Genomic DNA, 24224 nt, shown 5'->3' with positions numbered 1-24224 from the left:
TAGGGAACAGAGATGTGAGCAGAACTTGCTACTTTGTGAATGCTATGGTGCATTAATGTCCATCTTGAAGCCACCATTGGCCCTGGACAGAATACTGTCCTGACAGTCAAGTACTATGTTGGTTAGCTCACCAAGGAGGGAATCTGCATGGGAGCTCATGTAATGCAGTTTTCACCTTTATAAATAAAGAACTAGAGATACTCCATGTAGATATAGTCGTATTATTCATTTACCCCCTTTTTAATAGTATTGAACACCACAAGTTATAAAATAGGCCATGGATTTCAATTATATTTTGCAGTGGCCGGATCCCTTTTTACTGAAAAACTCAATCAAAATGTAATTAATGCTCCCAGTTAATTCAGGAATTCTTTTTTGCTGTCTCACTGTTTAACTGAAAAACAAACTAGATGCATTAAAGATTTCCCAATTACATTTTTTTAAATAAAAAAGAGAAAGTTGTGAAGAAATGTGAAGGCCCTTTTAATTCAGAATTTCTTTCCTTTCATGAAATGAAGTCAGATGTCTTCAAGCCAGATTCTCTTCTGCTCTGAGTGTGCTACTAAAGGGGACAATGAAAGGCAGTTGTGTATGAGAATACACCCTCAAAGGCGTGGATTACACTTTGGATGCACTCTAATCCTGAGTGGGCAGCAGAAGTGGTAGATCCCTACATCTGCCTGTTTTCTTCAACTTCAAAAGTGCAAGACAATAAGTTGTTGTGATCAGCAAGATAGTGGTTACAATAGTCTCAAAGTCTTGCCTCATTCACATAGACCCTCACCCTCCATCCACAAACTAGAGCAAAACCCTCTGTGCTGGCTGTACATAATCATACACGGGGCATGCTAGGGCCACATATATCTTGGTCCCAGCTAATCTACACGAAGATCTGGGAGGTCTTTTCCCATCATGGAGATGAGAGGGAATGACCTTCGGGAATGGACAGGGCCTCCCACTCTGCCCTGCTCATCAGGAGGATCAGGAGGTTTTGCTCTGCCATTAAGCCTTCCTGCCTCAGAAGTCCCAATTGTAAAAATGAGGCAGACTGAGCAGAAGGGACTCATGGTAAGAAGTGTGTAGGACAGGTAGACATCTGCCCACATTAGGCCCTGGATCTCAGGAACCCACCACGATTGGCTGACAATGTAGGCACAATTTTCACTCATTTTGTGGCAGAGGGATCTTACTTACAGTGTATTAGCATATAAGTGCAGGTTTGTGTTATATTTTATTTAGTTCTTTTTCAAGAGACAGGGGGCAGGGGAAAAGGTTATATTACATTTATTCCATGGATTAGGAGATGCTGCTCAACTCCAGTACCTGTCAGCTTCGCACTGCTGACTATGTTGTTATGAATGATAAAATGCCAAAAAGCTGTGAAATGTGTCTTATTTTATGGGGTAGTTTCCATTCATGAGATTTAAATTTAATCATTTTGGTCCAAGATACAATCTAATACCAATCTGAGTTTGGATTCCTTTCAGAACAGTTTTAAAGTGAAAAATTAAAAACACCTTTTATCATTAAGAGTCCCCTTTGTTTTGGTCACCGGATATCCTCCAGGTGTTCCTCTAAAAGTCTGAGCAATGTTTCCTAAAATCCTGACTTCTCATTTTATGCTAGGAGGAGTAGATACCTCTCATGGACTAACATGGGATTGTGCCCTTTGTTATATTTCTAATTTTATATAGATTCTCATCAGTTAAAATGTAGTTCATGAAGTCACACAGGAAAAGGGTAATCAAATTTAAATTACACATAAGCAAATTTTCAGCATGCTGCCAGGGGATTTATAATGATGATTTAGCCACATACACACCCGTACATCAAAAATATCCTCTGAAAATTTATTTAAATAAAATTACTTCACTTACTTGCAAAATTTAAATAATATCTTTTCAAACACCAGCACTGGCCCTGTGCTGCCTAGTATAGTAAGAGGCTGTCCACCAAAGAGAGAGTAGGCTATTCCAGTCATGGATGCTCCAAACAAAGATTCGATTGCACTCTACATGTGAAAAAAAAAAAGATTGAACTTTCAGAAATTTTCTATCAGAGTCCCAATACTGTGGGTAACAATGCAGTTTCAGACTACAACATTTTCAAGGCGACACATGTAATATTAAGAAAATTCTAACCCCAAACCTAAAAGGGCAAATATGTTTTAAAAGTTCAGATTAAAGTAAAACACATACTATACGACCTTCAGTTGCTTCTCCCAGCAGACCTCCAAACGTGATGACAGGAGACATACAAGCACAGTAGAGAAATAAAAATGATGCTAGACACTGCAGACTGAAAGCATCCCTGAAGTCACTCCAGAAGAAGGGAACTTTTCTTTTGATATCTAAAATCAATCCCCCAAAAAACCTAAGAAAAGGGGAAAAAAATAAAGACAGAAAGAAAGAGTTCTGTTTTCTTTCACCACTGGGATGAATTATGAGACTTGTACATGGGAAATCTAAGGTAATTGTGTCTCGCACCCCCAATCTCAGTGCCTCACAATCTTTACAGTATTTGTCCTCCTAAAACTGATGTGAAGTGGGGCAGCGCTATTATCCTCATTTCACAGAGAGTAACAAGAGACAACAAGTGACTTGCCAAGAGTCACACAGGAAGCAGGAACTTGAGCGCAGGTCTCCCTAGTGCCCTAAATCAATGAACTATCCTTCCTCTTTTTCATCTGACACCTGCTACTGCCTTAGAATACTTCTTTAGCATCTTTACCATGTTGAGTACTACTTTGATCCATGAGTTGTCCCCTGAGATTGATGGAACTACTCACAGAGATACGTAGTACTTAGCATATGCTGGCTATTTACAATTTAAAATCTGTTCTCAAAAGAAGCTTTCTAGTGAGTTCTTTCCCTCTGTAAGGAGTTTTGTACAGTACTAGGAAGCAGCAGACTACATTTTCATAAATAGTGTAAGATTCACACAGTCTCTGGGCCAAATAGTGTAATAACTCATTCAGTACCCTGCCTGAGTTTCTGTGGCGATGAAGAGGCATCGGCACACACACTCTTCAAGACAATCCAGAAAGTAGCCCTGAGGAAGACGGAACCCAGAGAGCAAACAAAAAAAGAAAGTTCTCAAATGGCATTGGCTCATACATAAACCCAGTTCCTGATCTCATGTCATTGTGTTCTTTAAATCAAATGATAGTTCCTCACGTGGGGAAAACCTGAATAATTCCATTAACTTGAATACAGTTATACTGATTTACACCAGCTGACGTGCTGGTCTAAAGTCTTTTCCTTTACAGAAAGGGACTTTTTATATAAATGATGCTAGTAAAAATGTTATAGGGCAGGTCCTGTTTCACACAGAACAGAATGAGCTAACTATAGCACTTCAAGTATCACCCATTCTGCAAGAGTTGTCTATTCCGTCATAGCACTTCCACATCTCTCTCTCCTTGATTACATCTATCAAGCTATCAAACTTTCAGAATTTCTTTGGATGAGTGCAGCTTGCAGTCTTCTCTTTTCCCACTCTTTACTGTTGGTCCTGCAGGATTTTGTTCTCAGTGCCCTCTGCTTCTTCCTCTACTATCTCGCCCTTTGGGCTAATTCAGATGGTCCCCTGGCTTTAATTATTATCTCTTGGTCAATGTCTTCCAAATCAACTTCCAACCCTTCCACTCCTATTCAAGTCTTGCATCTTCAAATGCCTCTCAGACATTTGTGTCTGTCTGTGCTACTGCCATTTCAGACTCAACATGGCAAACACTCTCCTTTTTCCTTCCAAACCTTCATATCCCTTCTCTTCTCCAACACAGATGAGAACAGCACTGTCATTCCACATGATCCAGTTTCTCACTAGAGCCTGTTGCTTTTTCCTCTACATTTCTAAAATATAGTCGCTTCCATTCCTACTGCAAAAGCATTTTTCAATGCCTTGATCATCTCTCACTTTGATCACTGCAACCTCATCCTTTTTGCGCCTGACTTTTTATGTGAGGTGTATGCACATTAACCCACTAAGGACAGATGTGTGTATTTAAAACAAACTTATTTCCACACTTTTTTGACAGTCATCAAAGTCACAAAGGCCAGAATTTTTTTAAGTTGCTAGAGTTTTACTTTATTATTTGCATAAGAACATAAGAATGGCCATACGGGTTCAGACCAAAGGTCCACCTAGCCCAGTATCCTGTCTTCTGACAGTGTCCAATGCTAGGTGCCCCAAAGGAAATGAATAGAACAGGTAATCATCAGGTGATCCATTCCCTATCGCTCATTCCCAGCTTCTGGCAAACAGAGGCTAGGAAGACAATCACTACCATGCCTACATTGCACTTGTGCATAGTATTACCATAAGAACATACACAAATGGATATCATAATGTACATTTGCTTGCACAAATGCCCTATTTCCCAGCACAAAATTTACATGATCTTGATCCTTGTTATTTAAAAATCTGGCCTCAAGTGTATTATTTGTTGGAATTGAATGTAGGATATAATCTTCTCAGGATAAGGACTGTGTTTTCCTTTGTGGTTTGTACTTCACCAAATAGATTCAATAAATAAATATATTAAACTTATGAGCTAGATTCTTTCGTACAATCCATCTGCTTTGCTCCATTCAGGCAGTACAAAAATGCTAAAGCTGGTTTAACAACAAACCTGTGGCTTTCCCTTGCATAGAAGAAATTCCTGAGTGGTATCGTTGGCATGGTGGTGCCTCTATGATGCCCCTTTTCCCTTAGCTCCTGATGTAGTGGGTGTAGCTGTGTCACTACACTTTGACAAGCCCTACCTATCATAATGGACCTTTGAGCTATAAACAGCCAGGTATGATTTAGAGCAGTCCTGAGGCTGTTCTAAGTTTGACTGGAGGGGAGGGACTATCTTCTGGCCAATCCTAAGGTTGGGGTGGTGGCACAAGTATGTCTTAAAAAAATGCAGAGAAAAGGACATATGGTGCATGACATCTAGGACAAAACAATATACAGTAGAACATCAGAGTTATGAACACCTTGGGAATGGAGGTTGTTCGTATCTCTGAAATGTTTATAACTCTGAACAAATATTATGGTTGTTCTTTCAAAAGTTTACAACTGAACATTGACTTAATATACGTTTAACACGGGACAGTACTGTATTTGCTTTTTTTTTTTTTTTGGTCATCTCTGCTGCTGCCTAAATGCATACTTCCATTTCCAAATGAGGCGTGTGATTGACTGGTCAGTTCATAACTCTGAGGTTCTACTGTCTGACAATATGGCACCCAGTGAGTCCAATAAAAGCTTGTGTGTTTAAAAATATTATATTAGAAAAGAATTCCGCTGAAGTGTATACTTTAGGTGCTCAGACACATGCACACACAACAATAATTCATGTCAACTGGAGCTGAATATTTTGGCCTAGTGTGTTTAAAGAAAAGCCAGGGCTGCACAACTCTGCCTCTAAACATGCTCAACTAGAAAATAGTCTAAGTTTTCGTCACAAATGAGAGCAGACTTCTTCCACACTATACAGAACAAGCAGCATTAATCATGATTTCCAGTGGCTTGACCATCATATATTATTGAGAAAGAATCTTACATTAAATAAAGAGAGTAAAAAACATTCCATAGATAATTAATAGTGCAAATTAGCAACTACGTGCCTGTTTCTCCACTCATTTAGAGATACATAAATTAGGAATAACTCTATTACAGTGAACTCAGTGACATGATATATCAGTATAGTTGAGAGAGAATCAGGCCATTAGACTTCTTTTTGGAAGTATATTGCTTAAAAAAAATCACATGTAATCAAATTTTCCACTAACTTTCCAGTCCGTTGCAATTCTGGTCCACTGTGTCCTCCTAGTGGTACCGGGTCCCCGTGAGCTGCTGTTCCATTTGGCACTCCTGGGATCTTGCGCTTCTCCTAGAAGAAAGAAAAGACATTTTCTATTGAGTTTCACCCAAAAATGCAGTTTTAGCAAAGGACACAAGTAGGCCTGTGGCGCGGTCAGGTATTTTTCCTGTATAGTATCCTTTTCCGTTTCTATGCAGAAGCGAAAGGGATGTGCATTTACAGAATTATATGTGTGTGTCCATTCTGTGGGGTGTTGTCATTTGAATGAAGCTGTGCTGCCTCCAAATAGGTCAGGTTGCTATGACCCAGGAGAAGCAACTTGCAAACAGTAGGCTATAGTAGCACTGAGGCTCAATTAGTAGCACCGCTTCTAAGCTTCCAAAGCAACCCTCTCTCCACAGGAGTAGAGATGGCAGTAGAGCCAGAAGTGAGATGGTTTCAGTCAGTAGAGCTCTCTGTGGTGGCCATGCTAACGGCTCTCTCCAGTGGCAAGCTGCTTCTCTTCAGGAGGAAGGCACAGCAAAGTCCAGGTGTGGGCACGGGCTAGAAGCTGGACCCATGTCCCAGATAGGGTGTTACTGACACCAGGAAGACACACAGGCTATTGAATAGGCTAGTTTACCCTGGCTCCATCTTGACCACCACCTGCAGCAAATAAGTCAGTTGGGATATCACCTCTGTCCCACAGCAGGGAGGGATCAAAGGGACTGCTGCTATTAACAAGAGAGGGACAAAAGGGTCAGTCAGGGCTGGAGGACAATCCCTTGCTCCACAGCTATGCAGGTCGCCTGTGACTATTCCACTGTTTTTTAATGTAAACAAATAGAGACCCCCCCATATATATATTCCTGACTCCCTCTCTCCCCTTTTTCGCTAAGGTCTGCAGTAACTCCCAGCACAGGTACAGAAGAGATTGGGTTACTTGGGTGTAGAAGGGGCTGAGGACTTCATTTACTTTATGTCTCCATCTCCCTGCTAGCAGAGAAGCACCCACCTCCTATGAAGCAAGTATGACTCATCTCAGCCCCTTCCCCATTCCAGAATTGCTTAGCTCAGTGCGCAGTGGATCTACCTGTCCTTAAGGCTCTGTCCCGTAGACTTGGCCCATTGTGGCCAGAAGTTGAACCCTTAAGTGCTGCAATAATTGTAAATCAATCTCAACGGTTTCCCAAACTTTGTCATGGTGTTGCATCCATAAGGTGTGGAAGAATCATATATATGAAAATACCATAAAGGGTTCCTTTGTTGTAAAAAATATATATATACAAAATTGGGTCCAAGGAAATTGTGCCAAAATTTTTTTTTAAATCAACAACAGACCAGGATGTTTTGTATCCATTCTCTCTTTCTAGGTCATTATATTTCCACTTAAAACTAGCAACTCAGCAAAAACAGACCCATATCTTGAATATAACAATAAACAAAATAATATTTATGTGACAAGCATTCCCTTGCCAAGATGCTTGAGGTGCCAAACAATTTAAAATGCAGTACAATTATAATCAAACAGCAGAAAAGTAGATAGCATTTTAAAAGCCATTTAACCATTTGTTGAACATGCAGTAACAATTAACTAAGTTTAAGAACACAATCTAGTTTGAACAAAAATATTCCTTTATTCCTGGACTTGCTTACACCTATCCTGGTGAGAATGATGTGTCTCTAGGGAGGCTGAGGTCACAGTTTAAAAAAAAATAAACATTTAAAATATCTTGTCTCTGCAGAGTAATGATGGCTTCACAACATTCTCATTTATTAAACATTTCTATGGACAATAGAGATCTTGTACCAATTTCTCTCCTTTGCTTCAATCTTAAAGTGAGTTTACTTACCTTACTGATCTCTTATTTGAAGTGCAACAAGGACCATAGTAGGAGTAAAACTGTATCATTGCTTTTACAGTCCTGCCCTTTGAAAACTAGGCAACCAATGTCCTTTGAAGTAAGTAATAAAGTGATTGTTTTATCCAAAACCATGATTTACACCTACTATTCTAGTCTATACTACTGTATATAGGTTCTTGTACAGTGCTCTTCAACATAATATCTCTGTGCCTTCCAGTAGTGCATTAAGCAACGTGACTAACATCTGTCACGTGTTTTTTTTTCATCCTCTCCCCGGGGCGGGGGAATGTGTACAGCATTTTGTTTTCTGTTACTGATATCCTATTATTGATATTAGGGCTCTTATGGCTGCTTTCCTATAGAATAAGCAGCACACAGATAAAAGCATAATTTGCCCAGAGAGGATTACATGAACAAAAGACCTTTAGATTTTTTTAAAAATCACTAGATCAGCTTAGAAATGAACAACAGACATTTTACACCCACAAAATAATTAAATGAGTATGTGATCTATTGGAGAGCAGTTTCTCTCTCAGATACTTCTAATGCACCTGTGACTCTAGTATCTAAGTAACACAAAGTCAAAATCAATGAACTTGTTTTGTTCTATTTCATACAACTATTTGTCTCTCCTCAGGAGAGGCCCGGAACTGAACTAAGTATGAACAACAGTCTCAGCACCGCAGAGAATTTTTCTTGCCAGTCAAGGGTCAGTTTGAGTAAGTTAAACAGCAAAGCAATGCATGGAAGTTCATACTTCAGGTGCCTACATGTACTGTCAGAGTAGATTAATAAAAGACTTTATCTTACAACATTTCTAGTCCACTAAACTTTTAGAAACTCTAATTTTGCACTGTGCATACCTGAGAGGGAACATTTTTGGGTGGCTCTATTCGAATTGTTGGGTCCCATTCTCCAGGAGGGAGAACTGTAACCTGATCAAGAAACTCATCTATTCCAGAAACCAAGTCATTACGATCTTTAGCTTTATAAGCAACATCATGGAATACCTGTTAAAGGAGACAAAAAATTGAAATACAAGAGAGAGTCTCATTTTATATGTAAACAAGAGTGTAAAATCCTTCATGATATCCACTTCTCCTCCATGGTATGCAACTTATTTATTTCCCCAATTTTAAAATGAACCACAGTTTTGAACCAGCTGTAGTTTCTAGTAAGATAGCCAGTGTGGAAAGCACCCTTCAAGATTGCGGAATTTTCCAAGTATCTTACAGTTTAAAAAAATGTGTGGTTGGTTCCACTGAAAAGTGACTCTGTAAAAATGGCATCTTCCTATTCAATAGATCTGATCTGTGAGTGTGAATTTTGTATCTCAACACCTATCTCCTTACTTCAATGATAAAAGTTACTTCCTCTAACCATCACAGCCATGGGATTATAAACTGGATTCTAATTCTCTTTGCACATCATAAGAATGGTTAACCTATGTTCCAATTGGAAGCTCAAATCCTATCTTTGGTTACATCCATGCAACTTTATTTAAAAAAGCCAGATAGATCAAAAAAGCATGTCTGTGTCTTTGGCTACAGCAGCAGGAATAAAATCAAGGTGTTGAACCTTACACCACAAAATGAAAATGCTAAAATACAAGGGTTCAGAGACAAAAAGTAAGTGCCTGAGGGTAGTGAACCTCAGCTATCTAGTCACCTAGGAGTGTTAGGAAGCTTGCAGGTAGGTCAGTTATAGACAATATTTTCATTAAAATGTTACAGCAACTCTGCAAATGACTTCACAGACCTATACATTTATTAGCTATAGGGGAACAACAGGATGTACACCTCTACCCCAATATAACGCTGTCCTCGGGAGCCAAAAAATCTTACCGCATTATAGGTGAAACCGTGTTATATCGAACTTGCTTTGATCCGCTGGAGTGCGCAGCCCCACCCCCCCGGAGGACTGCTTTACTGTGTTGTATCCAAATTTGTGTTATATCGAGTCGCGTTATATCAGGGTAGAGGTGTAGTTGCCAACTGTTTCCTTTAAAGAGAGTTTCTCAAAGACTGACTTAAAACTATGGGGGTTCCCATTAATTAGGCAGGTTGGCAGAGTATTTCAGGAGTACATATGGGCACTGAATCTGGTTAACTTTTTGGTTTGGGGTCATCCTCAGTTCGAAATAACTGTACAAACAAACTACAGTTAATCAATAAATACCTCATCTGTCATTAGTGTTGCAATTGATCTTCCAATCTCATGGTACTGTTGGCCCTTCCCTAGTGGTCCCAGAAGAATAAACAAAAATCTGCACATAACAAAGCCAAAAAACAGATATTTCAATAATGGAAAACTTAAACTGACATCATGTAACACAGAAAAGTTCATAAAATTGATTAGAAGAAGTAAAATCTGAAGGGGGGTGTAGCAGGGTCGACCCCTGCTCCTGCCGTGGGGGGTTTAAAAAGTGGCCTGGCAGGGCTTGAGAGCAACTGCTCTCAAGGCTGGGCTGATTAAGGAAGTGGCTGCAGGTGAGGCCACACCCCATCAGGCCACAGCTGGCCCCTATAAAAGGCTGTGAGCCAGGAGCCCAGACAGTCAGTCTCTTTCTGCCTTCTGAGAGAGAAGGGCCTGGCTGCAGGGAGCTTGAGACTGGATACCTGAGTGAAGCAGGGCTGGGGAAAGGCTGAGGAGCTGGGGAGCTCCAGCCTGCAAAGCCCCAGGCTGCGGCCTAGCAGAAGGCCAAAGGATACTAGGGGTTGCAGAGGGCAGCCCAGGGGTAGGTCAAAGCAGCAGGTCCAAACCCTCCTTGCCAGTGATGAATAGGCTGATACTGCAGTCTGCCCCAGGGTGCGGGCCTAGACAATGACTGGCAGTAGCCATACACTGAGGCAAGGTGGGGATAGAGGGTGGGGTTCCCTGAGGAGGGGAGACCCTGAGAGAAAGGGGTTACTGCTGGGGGGGCAGCACCCCATGTAAAAGGGCACCGGTGTCCAAGGAGGGACTCGGGGCCAGAGGACAGGCGGATCACCAGCCTGCAGAGGGCGCTCCAGTGCTGGAAAATGAGCTAATTCCCGGAGTCACCAGCAGGAGGCGCCACGGGGGTGAGACCGGCCCATCTACAGGGGGGAAATTGCCTCTCTCTAAATATCCTTACACAGTAATTTAAAATAGGAGATACAATTACAAAACATTACATAAATGTGTGTTATGCAAGGGGATGGCCTGAATAGCTTTAAATACCCAAACTCACTTAAGTTCCACAAACATGCAATTAAATTGTGGGTATCCTAAAAATTAGGCAAAAGTATTTTTGACAGAAGCATGCAGCATTTTTGCAAAATTATGGAAGATACCCTATCCCCAGACAGACACACACACAAAGGGTGGGAAATAAGTATTGTTGTCTTCTCAGTGTGTCTTTTATTTAAGAGGATTCTAGTTCTCCTCTATGCTATTCCTTATACATCTATTTCCAAGTATCGGAACTATGGGATGTTCTGCTAAGAGCTCACAGGGTTGCCAAATAGAGCAATTGTCAAAAAAAATTCATTTAAAACTTTTTTCTCACAAAAAACGATGATTTTTTAAAAATATAATTGTTCATAGAAAGTTTTCTTTAATTTTCCCAATCGATAAAAAAAAATACCCCAACTTTTTTTACTAGCAGCAAAATGAAAAATAGAAAAGGGTCAGGGGAAGAAACTGGAAAACTCAAACCCCAAAACATTTTCAGTTTCAGAAACAAAAATGTTTTTGAATTTTTCATCAAAAATTTTGAGACGCTTTTCCCCATTTTTTGCAGACCATACTCGCCATATTTTGACCAGCTCTTGAGCCAAGTTGTATAAAGAAGATGCAGTATGTGGAGTTTTCATCCGTGTATGGCCATATAAGTGCACACACACATATATATATTTGCTAGTTAGCCAACCATCAGCCAGATTTGTTTTCCAAGTTCATGTTTACTAAAGTAACAAACCCAATGAGAGCTGATCTAATTATCCATTAAGAATTTAGCCTTTTTATCTGCTTGCAAATCACTCAGAAACTGAATTCAGTGAATACACTTGTTATTCATAAGTATTCACCAAGTATTTATATGAACACTTTTTACTATGGGGTGGTCAATTCATAACGAATAGTCAGAGTGTGATTGGTCACCCAACTCACATGGTTTTGTTTCTGCTCTGTTTAAAATGAGCAAATGGCAAAGAATGAATGATGAAAAGAGCACTTCTAGCCTGAGTTCTTGAACAAATAATCATCCAGAACACTCATGATTTTGCCATCAGCTCAGAGCAATGGGCACTGCACTGCTGCGTCGCCAAGAGTCACAATCTCCCTCCTGGTTTCCTTACTGCTTGAATAAGGGAGTAGACTGCTTCTGTTCTGTGCCTGGTGCATTGGTGCAGTTATGCTATATGGCACATTAGTGGGGTGACGTTGAGGCTCTGCCCACTCCACGGCCCATTTTGTGCCTACCTGTGCAAGAAGGCAATGTGGTGGCTGTGCAAATCCTTCCCTGGCCATTCTGCTACCCACAATGACTCTGCATCACCACATTAGTTGGGCCACAATTAGGCCCTCATATTAAAAGGAACTAATTAATAATGTTTAATTAAATATTAATTAATATATTAATATTAATTATTAATGCTTTCACATACATTTGTATTAATCCCACTTAGTTCTAATTTTTCACAGATAACTACATTTTGTATCAGCATATCATTGTTTATATTGTGGTAGCATCCTCAATGTTTAGTTTCCTGGGAAATTTCTCCCCCGTTTTACTTCATTTTTTAAATTATTTAACAATAAAATAAAAAGCTAGAATTAATTTCTCCCCTCTTCCCGGTTCCCCTGAAAGGGAGAATACAAGTCAAATCAAAGGAAGCAAAGGGAAGGGGGCTAATCACGGAGAACAAACTATGGGAGAAGCAGTGGTGAAATCTGTGGGTACTGGAATCCAATCACCCCTTTCAGTTCTCTCTTTTTCAGCTGTCTGCCCCCATGCCTATTGCTCTTGAACAATCCTATGTTAATAAAGAATTGGAATGGGCTCTATCTTTTATACCAGAGTATTTATTTCCTTTGTCATTTCTCCCTCCAGGAAAAGTTATGCAGGAGTATGCAAACAATTATAGCTCCCAGGTAACCTGATCAACCTCTTTGCTGTTTACGTCTTCAGTTTCTTAGCAATTCATCTGAAATGTTTGTAATTCAAATATGCTAATCTGTTCATCATGGTTTCAGAAACAGTGCACTTCTGCTTCTACTTCTAAGAAGTGCACACAGGCTTCAGGTGCAATAATTAACCTACGTATTCATTATTTAAAGGAAGAAAGGAAAGGTGCCTGCCCCTCTTATAAGGTAATAATTCAATTCGTAACTAGATAAAAAAAACAGGGCTGAAGCACGATTCCCATCCACATCCACAAGTGATGCAATTCAGAAAAATGTGAAATGGAATAAACTACCATCTATATTTTTAGCACAATCTCTACTTACCTTGTTGGAATTGGAACTTCAGCTAGTCCTGAAAGCAATACTGCAGGGGACAATCTAACAAAAGCAACTACGGCACGATCCAAAAACTCTAGTTCACCAACTAAAATATTTGACGCTTCAGCTCCAGGAGGTATCTTTTTCATAAAGTGTAGGTCAACCTAATAATTAAAAGAATAACAGCAGCAAAGTTCAAAGGAAAGGGCTTGATATATTGTTTGAAAAACTAAAGTACACAACAATCTCTCTCTATTTCATTGACACAGAGTATCTTCACTCGGTCATCATCTAACATACGACCAGCTGCCTGAGTTCTTTTAACCAGTCTACTTGCAGTGTTCTCTTCTCTTGAATAAGTTTAAAAAGAGAAATTAATGAATGCTTCTTGGTAATATGAATAACTATCAGTCTTTAGCATTTGCCCAGCTGTACAAAGGGAATATAGATAATCCCGCTGCACAAACAACTTTTAATGTATCCTAAATATTTTACCTACAGGGCCAAAGCAAATATTAACAGGAAATACACAAATTTGTTTTCTTCTATCTTCTTTATTATGCTAATTAACAGTAGTTATGAGAGGACAAAGCCTTGGCTTTGTCAGCAGGTGCAGCGTGTAGGAAACTTGGATTCAGTGGATGAGGTTGCCATGCTAGAGTCCTAACAAGATGGGAGATAGGAAACAGTCATAGAAGGAAGGTGTCAATCAGCCAAAAATCACAAAGCACTATTGCTGTCAGGCTTGGAGGAAGATGTTTTCCAACCTCTTGAGCATGAGAAAATAAGCTATGAACATAACTGTCTAGAGAGGGTATTTGAAAAAGTGAAGTGAGGTAATAAGTTTGAAGCTACAGAGCAGTGGTACTCAATGTTGAAGAGATGGAGAAGCCATGCCATTACTGAATGGCATCACAGGTTGATTATCCCTTATATAAAGGTTCCTTAAGGCCCAACCGGAATAAGCTTTTGGTAAGAGTCAGACCCATCTTAAATACATACAAACATTCAACTTTTTATTTTAGGTTTGAAATGTGCTGGGTGTATATCAAACTGACAATCTAAATGAGTTTTAATATATCTTGATTGCACCATTATTTCTATATAGTCTATAATTATTTGCCTGATATTCAGACTCATATATTTATGTATTACTTCCACAATACCATTCTACATGTCATTATGTAATAATGATAGCAATACAATATAAAACATGTATAATTGACTTCATAATGCACTAGTCTTGCCTAAGAATTTCAGAGTTTGGTTTTGTCATTTGCTTTCCTTTTACTAATCTAAACACAACAACAGTGACCAAATCCAATATAAACTGTTAAAGTGGACCATTTTAATGTCTATCTTACAGCCATCTGTCAGTACTAGTGTAAATAGTCTTCAGTAATATTTAGAAAACTGTTTTCTTTGCAAATGGCTTTGGCACTTACTCAGAATTTAGACATAATGGAGTTGCCTGTGTTATGAAATATATTTTTAAAATTTTATTATTTCCTCAAACCCCCAAAGCCATGTTTCTAATGTTACCCCAACCTAGCATACGCATTCTTTATGATAACACGAATGATACTTCAGTGTGTTAGACAACTGACAAACCAACATGAAGGACTAAGGACTAGTAGACTGAAGGTCTGAGTATTTTTTCAGAGCACTAAGCCACCAGAGTTTCAGCAGATGCTTGAGAAAAGAATTCTCTCTTTTTTATTATTTTTTAAAAAATACATTGCCTAGCATGGTCTCTAGGGGCTTTTGCCATGAATTAAAATTACAATCACAGAAAACTGAAACAGCAGCTGCTCCTCACCCCCCAAACCAGAAAATAACTAACTAGAGATGAAATCAAAATCCCAAACAATAACCCCTTATTGTACCCCAAAATCTGAGTAGTAGAGGAGCCCTTCAGTGTGACATATTTCAGACCAAAAGATCTAAGACTGGAAGCCCTTCATGGTAAACAGTTTACACTGAGGCGATTCCAGTTGGAGCTCCTCTATTGCCTGCAGTTTGGTAATATTACATGGAGGAGAGAGGCTCTCGCTCAAGTATGCAGATTCCAATGGCTTTATAGGTTAAAATCAACACCTTAAACTTAATCAAGAGACAACTAGGCAGCTGGGACAGATCATGGAGCATTAGTGTCATGTGCTCAGGGTAAGAAACTCCACAGAGCAGGTGGACTGCTGCTTTCCTCATTAACTTTGGTTTGTGACTGGATCTTAGGTATTGTCCCACGTAGCATGCATCTGAGGTGAAAAAGGCATCGTTGATGGTGGCAAGTTTCACATGTGAAAGAAGAAGGTCATACTCTCCTGGCCAAATGAAAATGAAAAAAGGATTTCCTATAAACTGCTGCTATATTATCATTGGAGATCTGGGGTTCCAAGAATACCTCTAGACTGTGAAGTCTCACAGCCAGCACACCCCCCCCCCCCACTGAGGGGACAGAGGATCTACACTATACCTTCCAGTTGCTTCCTCTAACCTACCAGTCTCACCTCTCTTTTGTCGAGAAAGAGCTTCAGCCAACTAGCCTTCATTCATGCCCCAATCTCAGTGAGACACTGGAAAAGTTATTTAATAGGACTGGCTGGATTAGGTTAGAAATAAAACTGGGATTCATCAGCATATGAAGGTACCACAGCCCATTCCTCCTCATTAACTCTCCTAACAGCTCCATACGCACTGGACAGAAGGGGAGAGAAGATGGAACTCTATAGGACTCCACATGAGACTGCCCATGGAGATGAAGAGCAGCTATTCAACATCATCTTCTGGGAATGCTCAGCAATGAAGGAATATCAGAACTGAATCCCACCCAATCCTGTTATAGTTCAAAGCTGAATCAATCATATCTCATGATCAATGGCATCATATTTTGAAAGATCTTACAGTATCAGCATGGACTCTGGCTTTGACTAAAAAATGCTCTGTTTCTGTGCTGATAACAGGTATGTTGTAAGTGAGGGGGGCAAAGGTGCAGTCTCTTTAACACTTTCCTGGGGAATAGCCCAGCCTGTAGTGTAAATCAGAAGCAGAGAAGAAAGAAAGTGCAGTGAGCTTCAGTCATTCCCAGCCCACTCTGACACCAGGGGCTAGGATGGGGGCCAGGATAAACCCCTTAAAGTTAACCATCTCTAAGCCATCCACAGAGGTCTGATGCATTTGAGCAGCATTCAAAGGGCGGATTGCAGTGTTGACTTTATCCATCAACAGGAAGATATACTCTACCAATACCACCAATTCAGTCTTTGTGCTGTATCCGGATTGGTATCCAGATTGAGGAGGCAAGTTGCTCAGAAGTTTGGCATGTTAGAAGCATCCCTTAGGGAGCTGGATTAGTGGGCAGAGTGTAAATGAGGTGTCAAAGGTGCTTTTTGTAGAAGATAAAATGAAATGAATATGTGGAACAAAATCAGAGTAAGAAATTACAATACTCAGGAGGAGTACTTCAAAAATATTGTCTACATGGCGCTAGCAAAGTGCACTAGAGGGGTGTGATTTGCCGAGCACGCTAATGCATCATGCTCCATATAGACCTTGTGGGCACACTCTAAAAGTACCTACGTTTGCATTAACATAGTCCTCTTTGAAATGAGACTACATTATTGTGAAGTAGGAATCTTTTAGAGGGCAGTTTGCATGCAGCAATCCAGTGCATGTTAGAAATCACACCCCTCTAGTGCACTTTGCCACACCATGCAGACAAGCCCTTTGTGTGCTCTGCATAACATTACTTTCCCCTCTGTCTAAGCATGTTATCCAATTACTGCTGTCAGAAATTACTATACTGGCACTTATCATGGCAGACTGTATCCCTAAATATACAGGCTTAAGAGGATAAACTAAACTATATAAAAGACAGCTAGCAAAAAGTCTTCTAGTTAAAATTCCAGGAAGCCATTTTATTAATGTAAACAAAAGCTGTCTCTTTCCTACTTCATGAAACAACTACTAGTTAGAAAGGTGGGAACTTGTTCTCCTCTTACACCCAGGGGTGCAGGAACAATTTTTATAGTGGGCATGCTGATGGTGGAAACCATGGTGTTTGTTATTAATATTTCAAGCCAGAGGGTGTGGCAGCACCCCCAGCACCTCTTGTTCCAGCACCACTGCTCACACCAGTGAGAATCCAGAACAGATGAAGTTTCAAAATCTGCTGTCTCCATTTTCCTTCTGCATGAAAACATACCTAGAAAACAGAGTCTGATTTTGAAAGCTGTGGAGTTAAAGACCCACAACTATGAGTTCAGAGTTTCTGGCATCCAAATTACAAAACGGCTGTGGAGAACTGTGAGAAAAGCATTACATGAAGTGGTGTAGTGTTCTCCAGGTTGCTGTTGGTCTCATCGCTGTTCTTTTAAAACTTTAATTAGACAAATCTATTTTTATTGTTACCCTTTTCAATAGATGTTACATTTCAATACACAGAACATTCACCAAAAAAAAATGAATATTAGTTTGCACCAATTAACACTTTTAAAAACAACATTGAATAAAAATGTTGTACTCTAGAAAGGAATACATTTGTTTACTGATACATATTTTTATGTATTTAAATGATTAGTACTGGCCTCCAATTTGAATTACATGTCTCTGCTGTAGTTAAACCTGCTTATAACCAGTGTAGAAAGACAGCCAGAGTGCTGCCTCATCTTTCTCTCTTCGTATGCAAAGGTCCTTTTCACGTCTTTGTTTCATCCCACATAGACAACTATACTGCCCTTTTTAATGGTCTCCTAGCCCCTGCACACAAAGCTGACAGACTTCAGCTGGTACAAACTGCTGCTGCTAGGATTCTGTCTGGCACCAGATGGAGCGAGCACTTAACTCTAGTGCTGGCTCAATTATACTGACTGGCAGTCAGATTCCACAACGGATTCAAATTGCCATTCTTCACTAACTGTATAAATCCCTTTAGAATTTTGGTTCTAATAACCTTTCCTGGTTTGCTCAACTCTTACTCACCCAAGCAACAGTTGAAGTCATCTGTTGCTGGCATGCCTATCTCATGCCTGTACCTAATGTGAAAGTTTGTTTTAGGCATGTAGCACCTTCTCCAAAGATGAGGGACATTTTTTTATACCAAAACTGAAGACGAGCTTGTGTTTCCTTGCTTTCTATTATTAGTTTGTCATTAAAAACCATACTACTGAACTACTATACAACTTTGTAAAGTGCATTGAAATAACGTTGTGTTATGCCAAGATATGAAGTTATAGATGTTTAACAAAAGCAAATTATTCTTCAGACACACAGAATCCACAAAAGCAGGTTACAGAAAGCACATTTTAATATATACATTATTCCCACAAGAGAACACATGCTAAGTCTGAATGATAAGCAATCTGAATTACTTACCTACTTAGTCAGCCCTTTACTCATTTCTGAGACCTCTCCCTACAATCTGTTGCCTCCTTACAGTGTTATGCAATGAAAAGTGTGTCTAAGCTCCTGGAATGTGATTGCCTGTTAGCAATATTTTAACAATGTTTTATTGGAAACATTTAAAAACCTTCTTTATTGTAGGTGCAACATATGTATTTTGTGGCACTGACATGTGACAATGTATAATATTGAAGTGAAACATCTTTAGAGCTTTCTCTGATTAACACAAACCACTCTTTTTATTTAAAATTTCTACTTGCCAGTCAGAAGCCTCTTTTCACAGTCAATAAATGCTTACCTTGCTAAAGTCAACAGTGCTGTTTTCTCTGCTCACGTCATTTTTATTTTCAATGCAGGCGGGAGCAGACTGTGGGGAAACAATCTGACCTGCTAAAAAAAAATATTGTTATTACAGAATACTAACAATTATTTACATTACTACAGAAGCATTCTATGAAACAAGTGTTAGAATTAAATTAGAGTATCACATATGTTTCATTCTGCATGTGTATGAGAATGTAAGCATGGAAGTGAAATTAAAGACTTATTTAGAACAACAGACAAATTCTCAACAGACATAACATTCATTAGCTGCAGCTAGTGATGGGAGAATCCATTTTAGAAAAATTTTAACCTACTGGTAAATATTGTGAGGACAGTTTTTTGCCCCGTTCACAGTGTATAAGTTCTGTTAAGAGTTGTTACTCCATTAAAAAATCCTTATTCAAAAAACAGTCCCACATCTACCAAGGAAATTTCCTAAGCAATGTGAGGAGCTGCCAATTTTAAGTCTCAGTCCTAAACACTTGCCCATGTGAGTAGTGAATCAAAGGGGACTCCCCATGTATATAAATTTCCTCATGTGTGTAAATGGGCATTAACTAGCATAACAATCAAAGCTAGAATAAAGTATCATTATGAAAAATAAATGTATTGAAATTTAGGTTGTTCAAAAAAAAGTGTAAATTGTTAAGTAAGATATTGAAATGGAAAACAAAACTTTTAAATGAAGAAATTTCCAATAAAATCCAGGAAGGAAGAAACACAAAATATTTATAAAAATTAGAATTGCTCAAGATAGGAGGAAGTGTTCAAACATAAGCCATAATCATGCAAACAAACACATGCATGAGTTTATTCACATTAGTAGTGCTAGTGAAGCCAATGGGATTGCTCATGAATGAAGTTATACATGGGAGTATATGTTTGCCGGATTAAGGCCTTAGACTAGTGTGCGTATAGCACAATGGTCTTGTGGAAATATGGCTCTTACAGTCTTATGTAGACCAGCGCAATGAGTACTGATGTGTGGTTCTCAGCCTGGTGTGACTTGCAGCATTTTCCATCTTCTCATTTGAATATCGTCCTTTGCTTTTCTAGTTATAGTCAGTTATCTATTAATTTCAACTGACTCGAGTACTTTTAGCCATTTAAAAAGAGGGACAAACATTATTACTTAAAAGTTGTTTTACAGGTCTCCAAAACAAACAAACAAACAAACAAACAACAAGCTATAAGGCTACAGGAAACTAATATTCTTCTAGGGGAAGACTGACTAAGTATGAATAATAGCACTGCAGTAAAATAGTTGGGTTTTGCCAGTGAAGGTGCAAAGAGAGTAGTAGGTAATCGAAGAAGGGCATGTAAAGGAGAAAAATATCCATCCATATATTTAAAGTATTTTTTAATTAATGTGGACACTCAGCTCCCTCTGGAAGAGAAGGGAGGGAATGGGAAGGGAAAGAACAGTTCATTTCATTCCTTTGGTTTGATTGTGAGAATTAGAGTAAATCCTATCTCAAATCAATCTGTAAAATGTAAAGGACTTGGAGGGGAGGGAGAGACACACATAAATACCTTGGGTGAAAAATGTTGAACTGATTGGGTGGGAAGTGGCATGTCAGAAAGGGAAAAAATTGGGGAACCTAGTCACAGAAAGAAAACTCTGGGTATCTAAGGGGTGCATAAAAGAAGGCCTGACAACTGAAAGCCTAGCAGCAAATGAGATGTCTAGTAATGGTGAGAGACATTGAAATAAAAATCAGGAGCATCTCAAGAAATAAAGGGCCCAACCCTGCAAGCTTCTACGATTTTCAAAGGTATTTAGGTGCCTACAGTTGCACATAATTAGGTACTCCAGAGCTAAGCAGCTAACCTTTTTTAGGCACTTTTGAAAATCCCCACTGCATCTTTAGGTCCCTAAATCTGCCCCTAAATATGCTCAGCTGCCATCAGAAAAAACTAAGCAATTTGCAGGATCAAGTCCTGTGGGGAACTAAAGACAGGGCCGGCTCCAGGCACCAGCTGAGCAAGCAGGTGCTTGGGGTGGCCAAGGGGAAGGGGCGGCATGTTGGGATCTTTGGCAGCAATTCGGCGGTGGGTCCCTCGGTCTCTCTCGGAGGGAAGGACCTGCCACCGAATAGCCACCGAAGAAGAAAGCGGCACGGTGGAGCTACCGCCAATCACGGCCTTTATTATTTTTTCCCCTTGCCACTTGGGGCGGCAAAAACCCTTGAGCCAGCCCTGACTATAGAAATACCTTAACCCTGGACAAAGAATAAATGTCCAGCTTTCTGCCACAATCAATGAGTGTTCCAATGCAGAGCTGACAGGGATTTTCTGTTGCAACAATTACTGGACAGAAAATGTGACTTCCACAAAATCAAAGTTTTCCACAGGAGAATGTCCATGTTGCAAAAACAAAGGTTGAAAATATTGAAATTTATGATGAGATGAAAATTTTGATATTTGATCAATTCTATTCCAGACAGAGAGGGACAAAAAGAGTGAGTGCTCTAGCAGATGCATCTAAGCAAGCAGGTTACAATTCTGAGATATTTAATTTTACTTTCATGTGATGAAGATTAATGGATTATTATAATCTGAAAATTTCCCCATAAAACAAGGGATTTTAAGAGAATTCTAATCTATACAAATATTTCAGGGGAACATCTACAATTTTTCCAAACGGTTCTCCCACTACTAGTTATAAATATTCAGTTATGAATGGGCAAACTGTTAATTAGCTGCCATTCAATTTGCTAGTCTCAAAATTATAACTGTAACTTTAAAAATACCAATTTCATACCCTTCATACTATATATTACTGCATATTACTATGTTTTCATGCTTTAAAAAATTGGATTTTGATATGTAGCAATATACTAGAATCATTTTGGACCATAATCCTCCTAGACAATAGTGTTCAACTTCTTTGGATTATAGAACCACAGTATGTGAATACAATTTCTGCACCATTCTGGTGATTTCAATAATGTAATGTAAAACACTCTGGTGACTCTGTACTGCATTTTCTTTTCTTTTCACATTCTATTAAAGTGAAATGCACCCCTGTGGAGAGGCCCAGCAGAAAGCCTTTGCACCACTTACGTCACACTTAAGCTCTTTGCTAAGTGCTAAAGGTACCCTTAAATAGAGTTGGGCTTTGTATGCACATGAGTTAGACTGCATGAAGAATAAATGCAATACAAAAATCTCCAGTGGTTTACATTACTCAGGGAAGGATTTCACAACTAGTAAGCATATGTAACACAGAAGAGAGACGTGTTGCAAAATGTCTGGGCCAGAGTCTGCACTCAGTTATACCCACACAACCCCCATGATTTGGTTGGGATCATAAGGGTGCAAGAGAATGTAAAATTTAGATTTGTAATTTAAGATCTATAATCTCCTCAAATTCAGGGAAGAATGCTTTTGGGATTATGTGAAATGGACTGAATGCTCATTATTTAGTTTTCTAGGCAAACAGGAAACATGTATAATTACAGATATTAGCATACACATTTTGTATACTAGAGGGAGAGAGAGACAGAGGGAGAGAAGCTAAAAGTTTTTTTCATAACTTAGTATTTACATCTGTATTGTTATTCCATAAAGTGAAAGCTGAACTGCAATTCTTTAATTAAATTCTGGCCCTTGTACAAAGATGGAGTAAATGGGAGCAGAGATGTTTGGCAAGAGAAATAAAATCATGCCCTACAACCCAGAGCAAGAACATGGACCCACTGTGCAGACTGTTATAACTCCTATAGCGCAGACTCAAACTTCACATAAGTGTATACCTACCCATTGAGCTGGGGGTGTGATTCCCAGCTCAAGGGAAAATACCTGCTATAGCTTCTGTGGAGCTAGCATGCTAAAAATAGAATGTTGCTGCAGCAGCACAAGCTGATAGAGTGGCTACCTGCCCCAGGTTTGTACCCATCCAAGACCTGAGGCATGTACTCAGGACAGCTAGTCCTTCCCACCACTCCTGCTGCCACAGCTACACTCTAGCTCTCTTTCTCCATGAAAATGGCAAACATCATATCTAATTTTAAGAAGGGAAACAAAGAGGGCTTAGGGAATTATAGACTGGTCTACCTAACTTTGATAGCTGTAAAGATACTGGAACAAATTATTAAACAATCAATGTGTAAGCGCCTGGAGGATAATAGGGTGATAAGGAATAGCCCTGTCAAACAAGGAAATTCGGTTGGTTACTAGCCTAGTAGATAGGGCGAAGCAGTAAATGTGTTATATCTTGATTTTAGTGAGGTTTTTGACACTGACACTGTCCCATGACTTTCTCATGAGCGAACTAGAGAAATGTGGTCTAGATTAATTTACTAAAAGGTGGGTGCACAACTGTTTGAAAGTCTGTATTCAAAGACTAGTTATTCAATGGTTCCCTGTCAAACCGGGAGGGTGCATCTAGTGGTATTCCACAGGGACCAGTCCTGACTCCAGTACTATTCAATATTTTCATTAATGACTTGGCTAACAAAGTGGAGAGTATGCTTATAAAATTTGCAGATGACACCAAGTTGGGTGGGGTTCCAAGCACTTAGGAAGACAACATTAGAATGCAAAATGACTTTCACAAATTTTGCATCCGAAGAAGTGGGTATTCACCCACGAAAGCTCATGCTGCAAAACGTCTGTTAGTCTATAAGGTGCCACAGGATTCTTTGCTGCTTCTACAGAACCAGACTAACACGGCTACCCCTCTGATACTTTCACAAATTGGAGAATTGGCCTGAATTCAACAAGATGAAATTTAATAAAAACAAGTGCAAAGTACTACACTTGGGAAGAAAAAATCCAATGTAAACCTATAAAAGAGGGAATAATTGGCTAGGTGGAAGTACTGCTGAAAAGGATCTGGGGGTTATAGTGGATCACAGATTGAAAGAGAGTCAACAATGTGATGCAGCTGCAAAAAAAGGCTAATTTCATCCTGGGGTGTATTAACAGGAATATCGCATGTAAAACATGGGAGGTAATTGTCCCGCTCTACTTGGCACTGGTTAGGCCTCAGCTGGAGTACTGTGTCCAATTCTGGGCACCACACTTTAGGAAGGATGTGAACAAATTGGAGCGTCCAGAGAGAAGCAACAAAAATGATAAAAGATTTAGAAAACCTGACCTATAAGGAAAGATTAGAAAAACTGGTCATATTTATTATTGAGAAAAAAAGACTGATGAGGGACCTGATAGTCTCAAATAAGTTAAGGGCTATTTTAAAGAGGGGGGTGATCAGTTGTTCTCCATGTCCACTGAAAGTAGGACAAGAAGTAATAGGCTTAATCTGCAGCTAGAAAGATTTAGGTTAGATATTAGGAAAAACTTTACCTATAAGGGTAGTTATGCTATGGAATAGGGATGTTGTGGAATCCCCAATATTGGGGGGGTTTAAA

General features: G+C 39.4%; 1 protein-coding gene across 1 annotated transcript in view; it reads right to left on the bottom strand.

Annotated features, from left to right (window-relative positions):
* The window catches only part of SLC4A10 (solute carrier family 4 member 10), a 191642-nt gene that overhangs the window by 55938 nt on the left and 111480 nt on the right, over window positions 1-24224 (bottom strand). The window contains exons 7-13 of the mRNA XM_045033036.1: window positions 18824-18915; window positions 13132-13289; window positions 9838-9925; window positions 8523-8669; window positions 5784-5884; window positions 2199-2373; window positions 1878-2011 (exon numbers count right to left, since the gene is read on the bottom strand). Coding sequence (XP_044888971.1) covers window positions 1878-2011; window positions 2199-2373; window positions 5784-5884; window positions 8523-8669; window positions 9838-9925; window positions 13132-13289; window positions 18824-18915 — 895 coding nt within the window. The remainder of the gene's footprint in view (window positions 1-1877; window positions 2012-2198; window positions 2374-5783; window positions 5885-8522; window positions 8670-9837; window positions 9926-13131; window positions 13290-18823; window positions 18916-24224) is intronic.

The sequence above is a fragment of the Mauremys mutica genome, chromosome 10 (assembly GCF_020497125.1).
Source record: "Mauremys mutica isolate MM-2020 ecotype Southern chromosome 10, ASM2049712v1, whole genome shotgun sequence".
Taxonomy (NCBI): Eukaryota; Metazoa; Chordata; order Testudines; family Geoemydidae; genus Mauremys; species Mauremys mutica.
The sequence above is the reverse complement of the archived record's forward strand: the minus strand, read 5'-3'. Positions and strand labels throughout refer to the sequence as shown.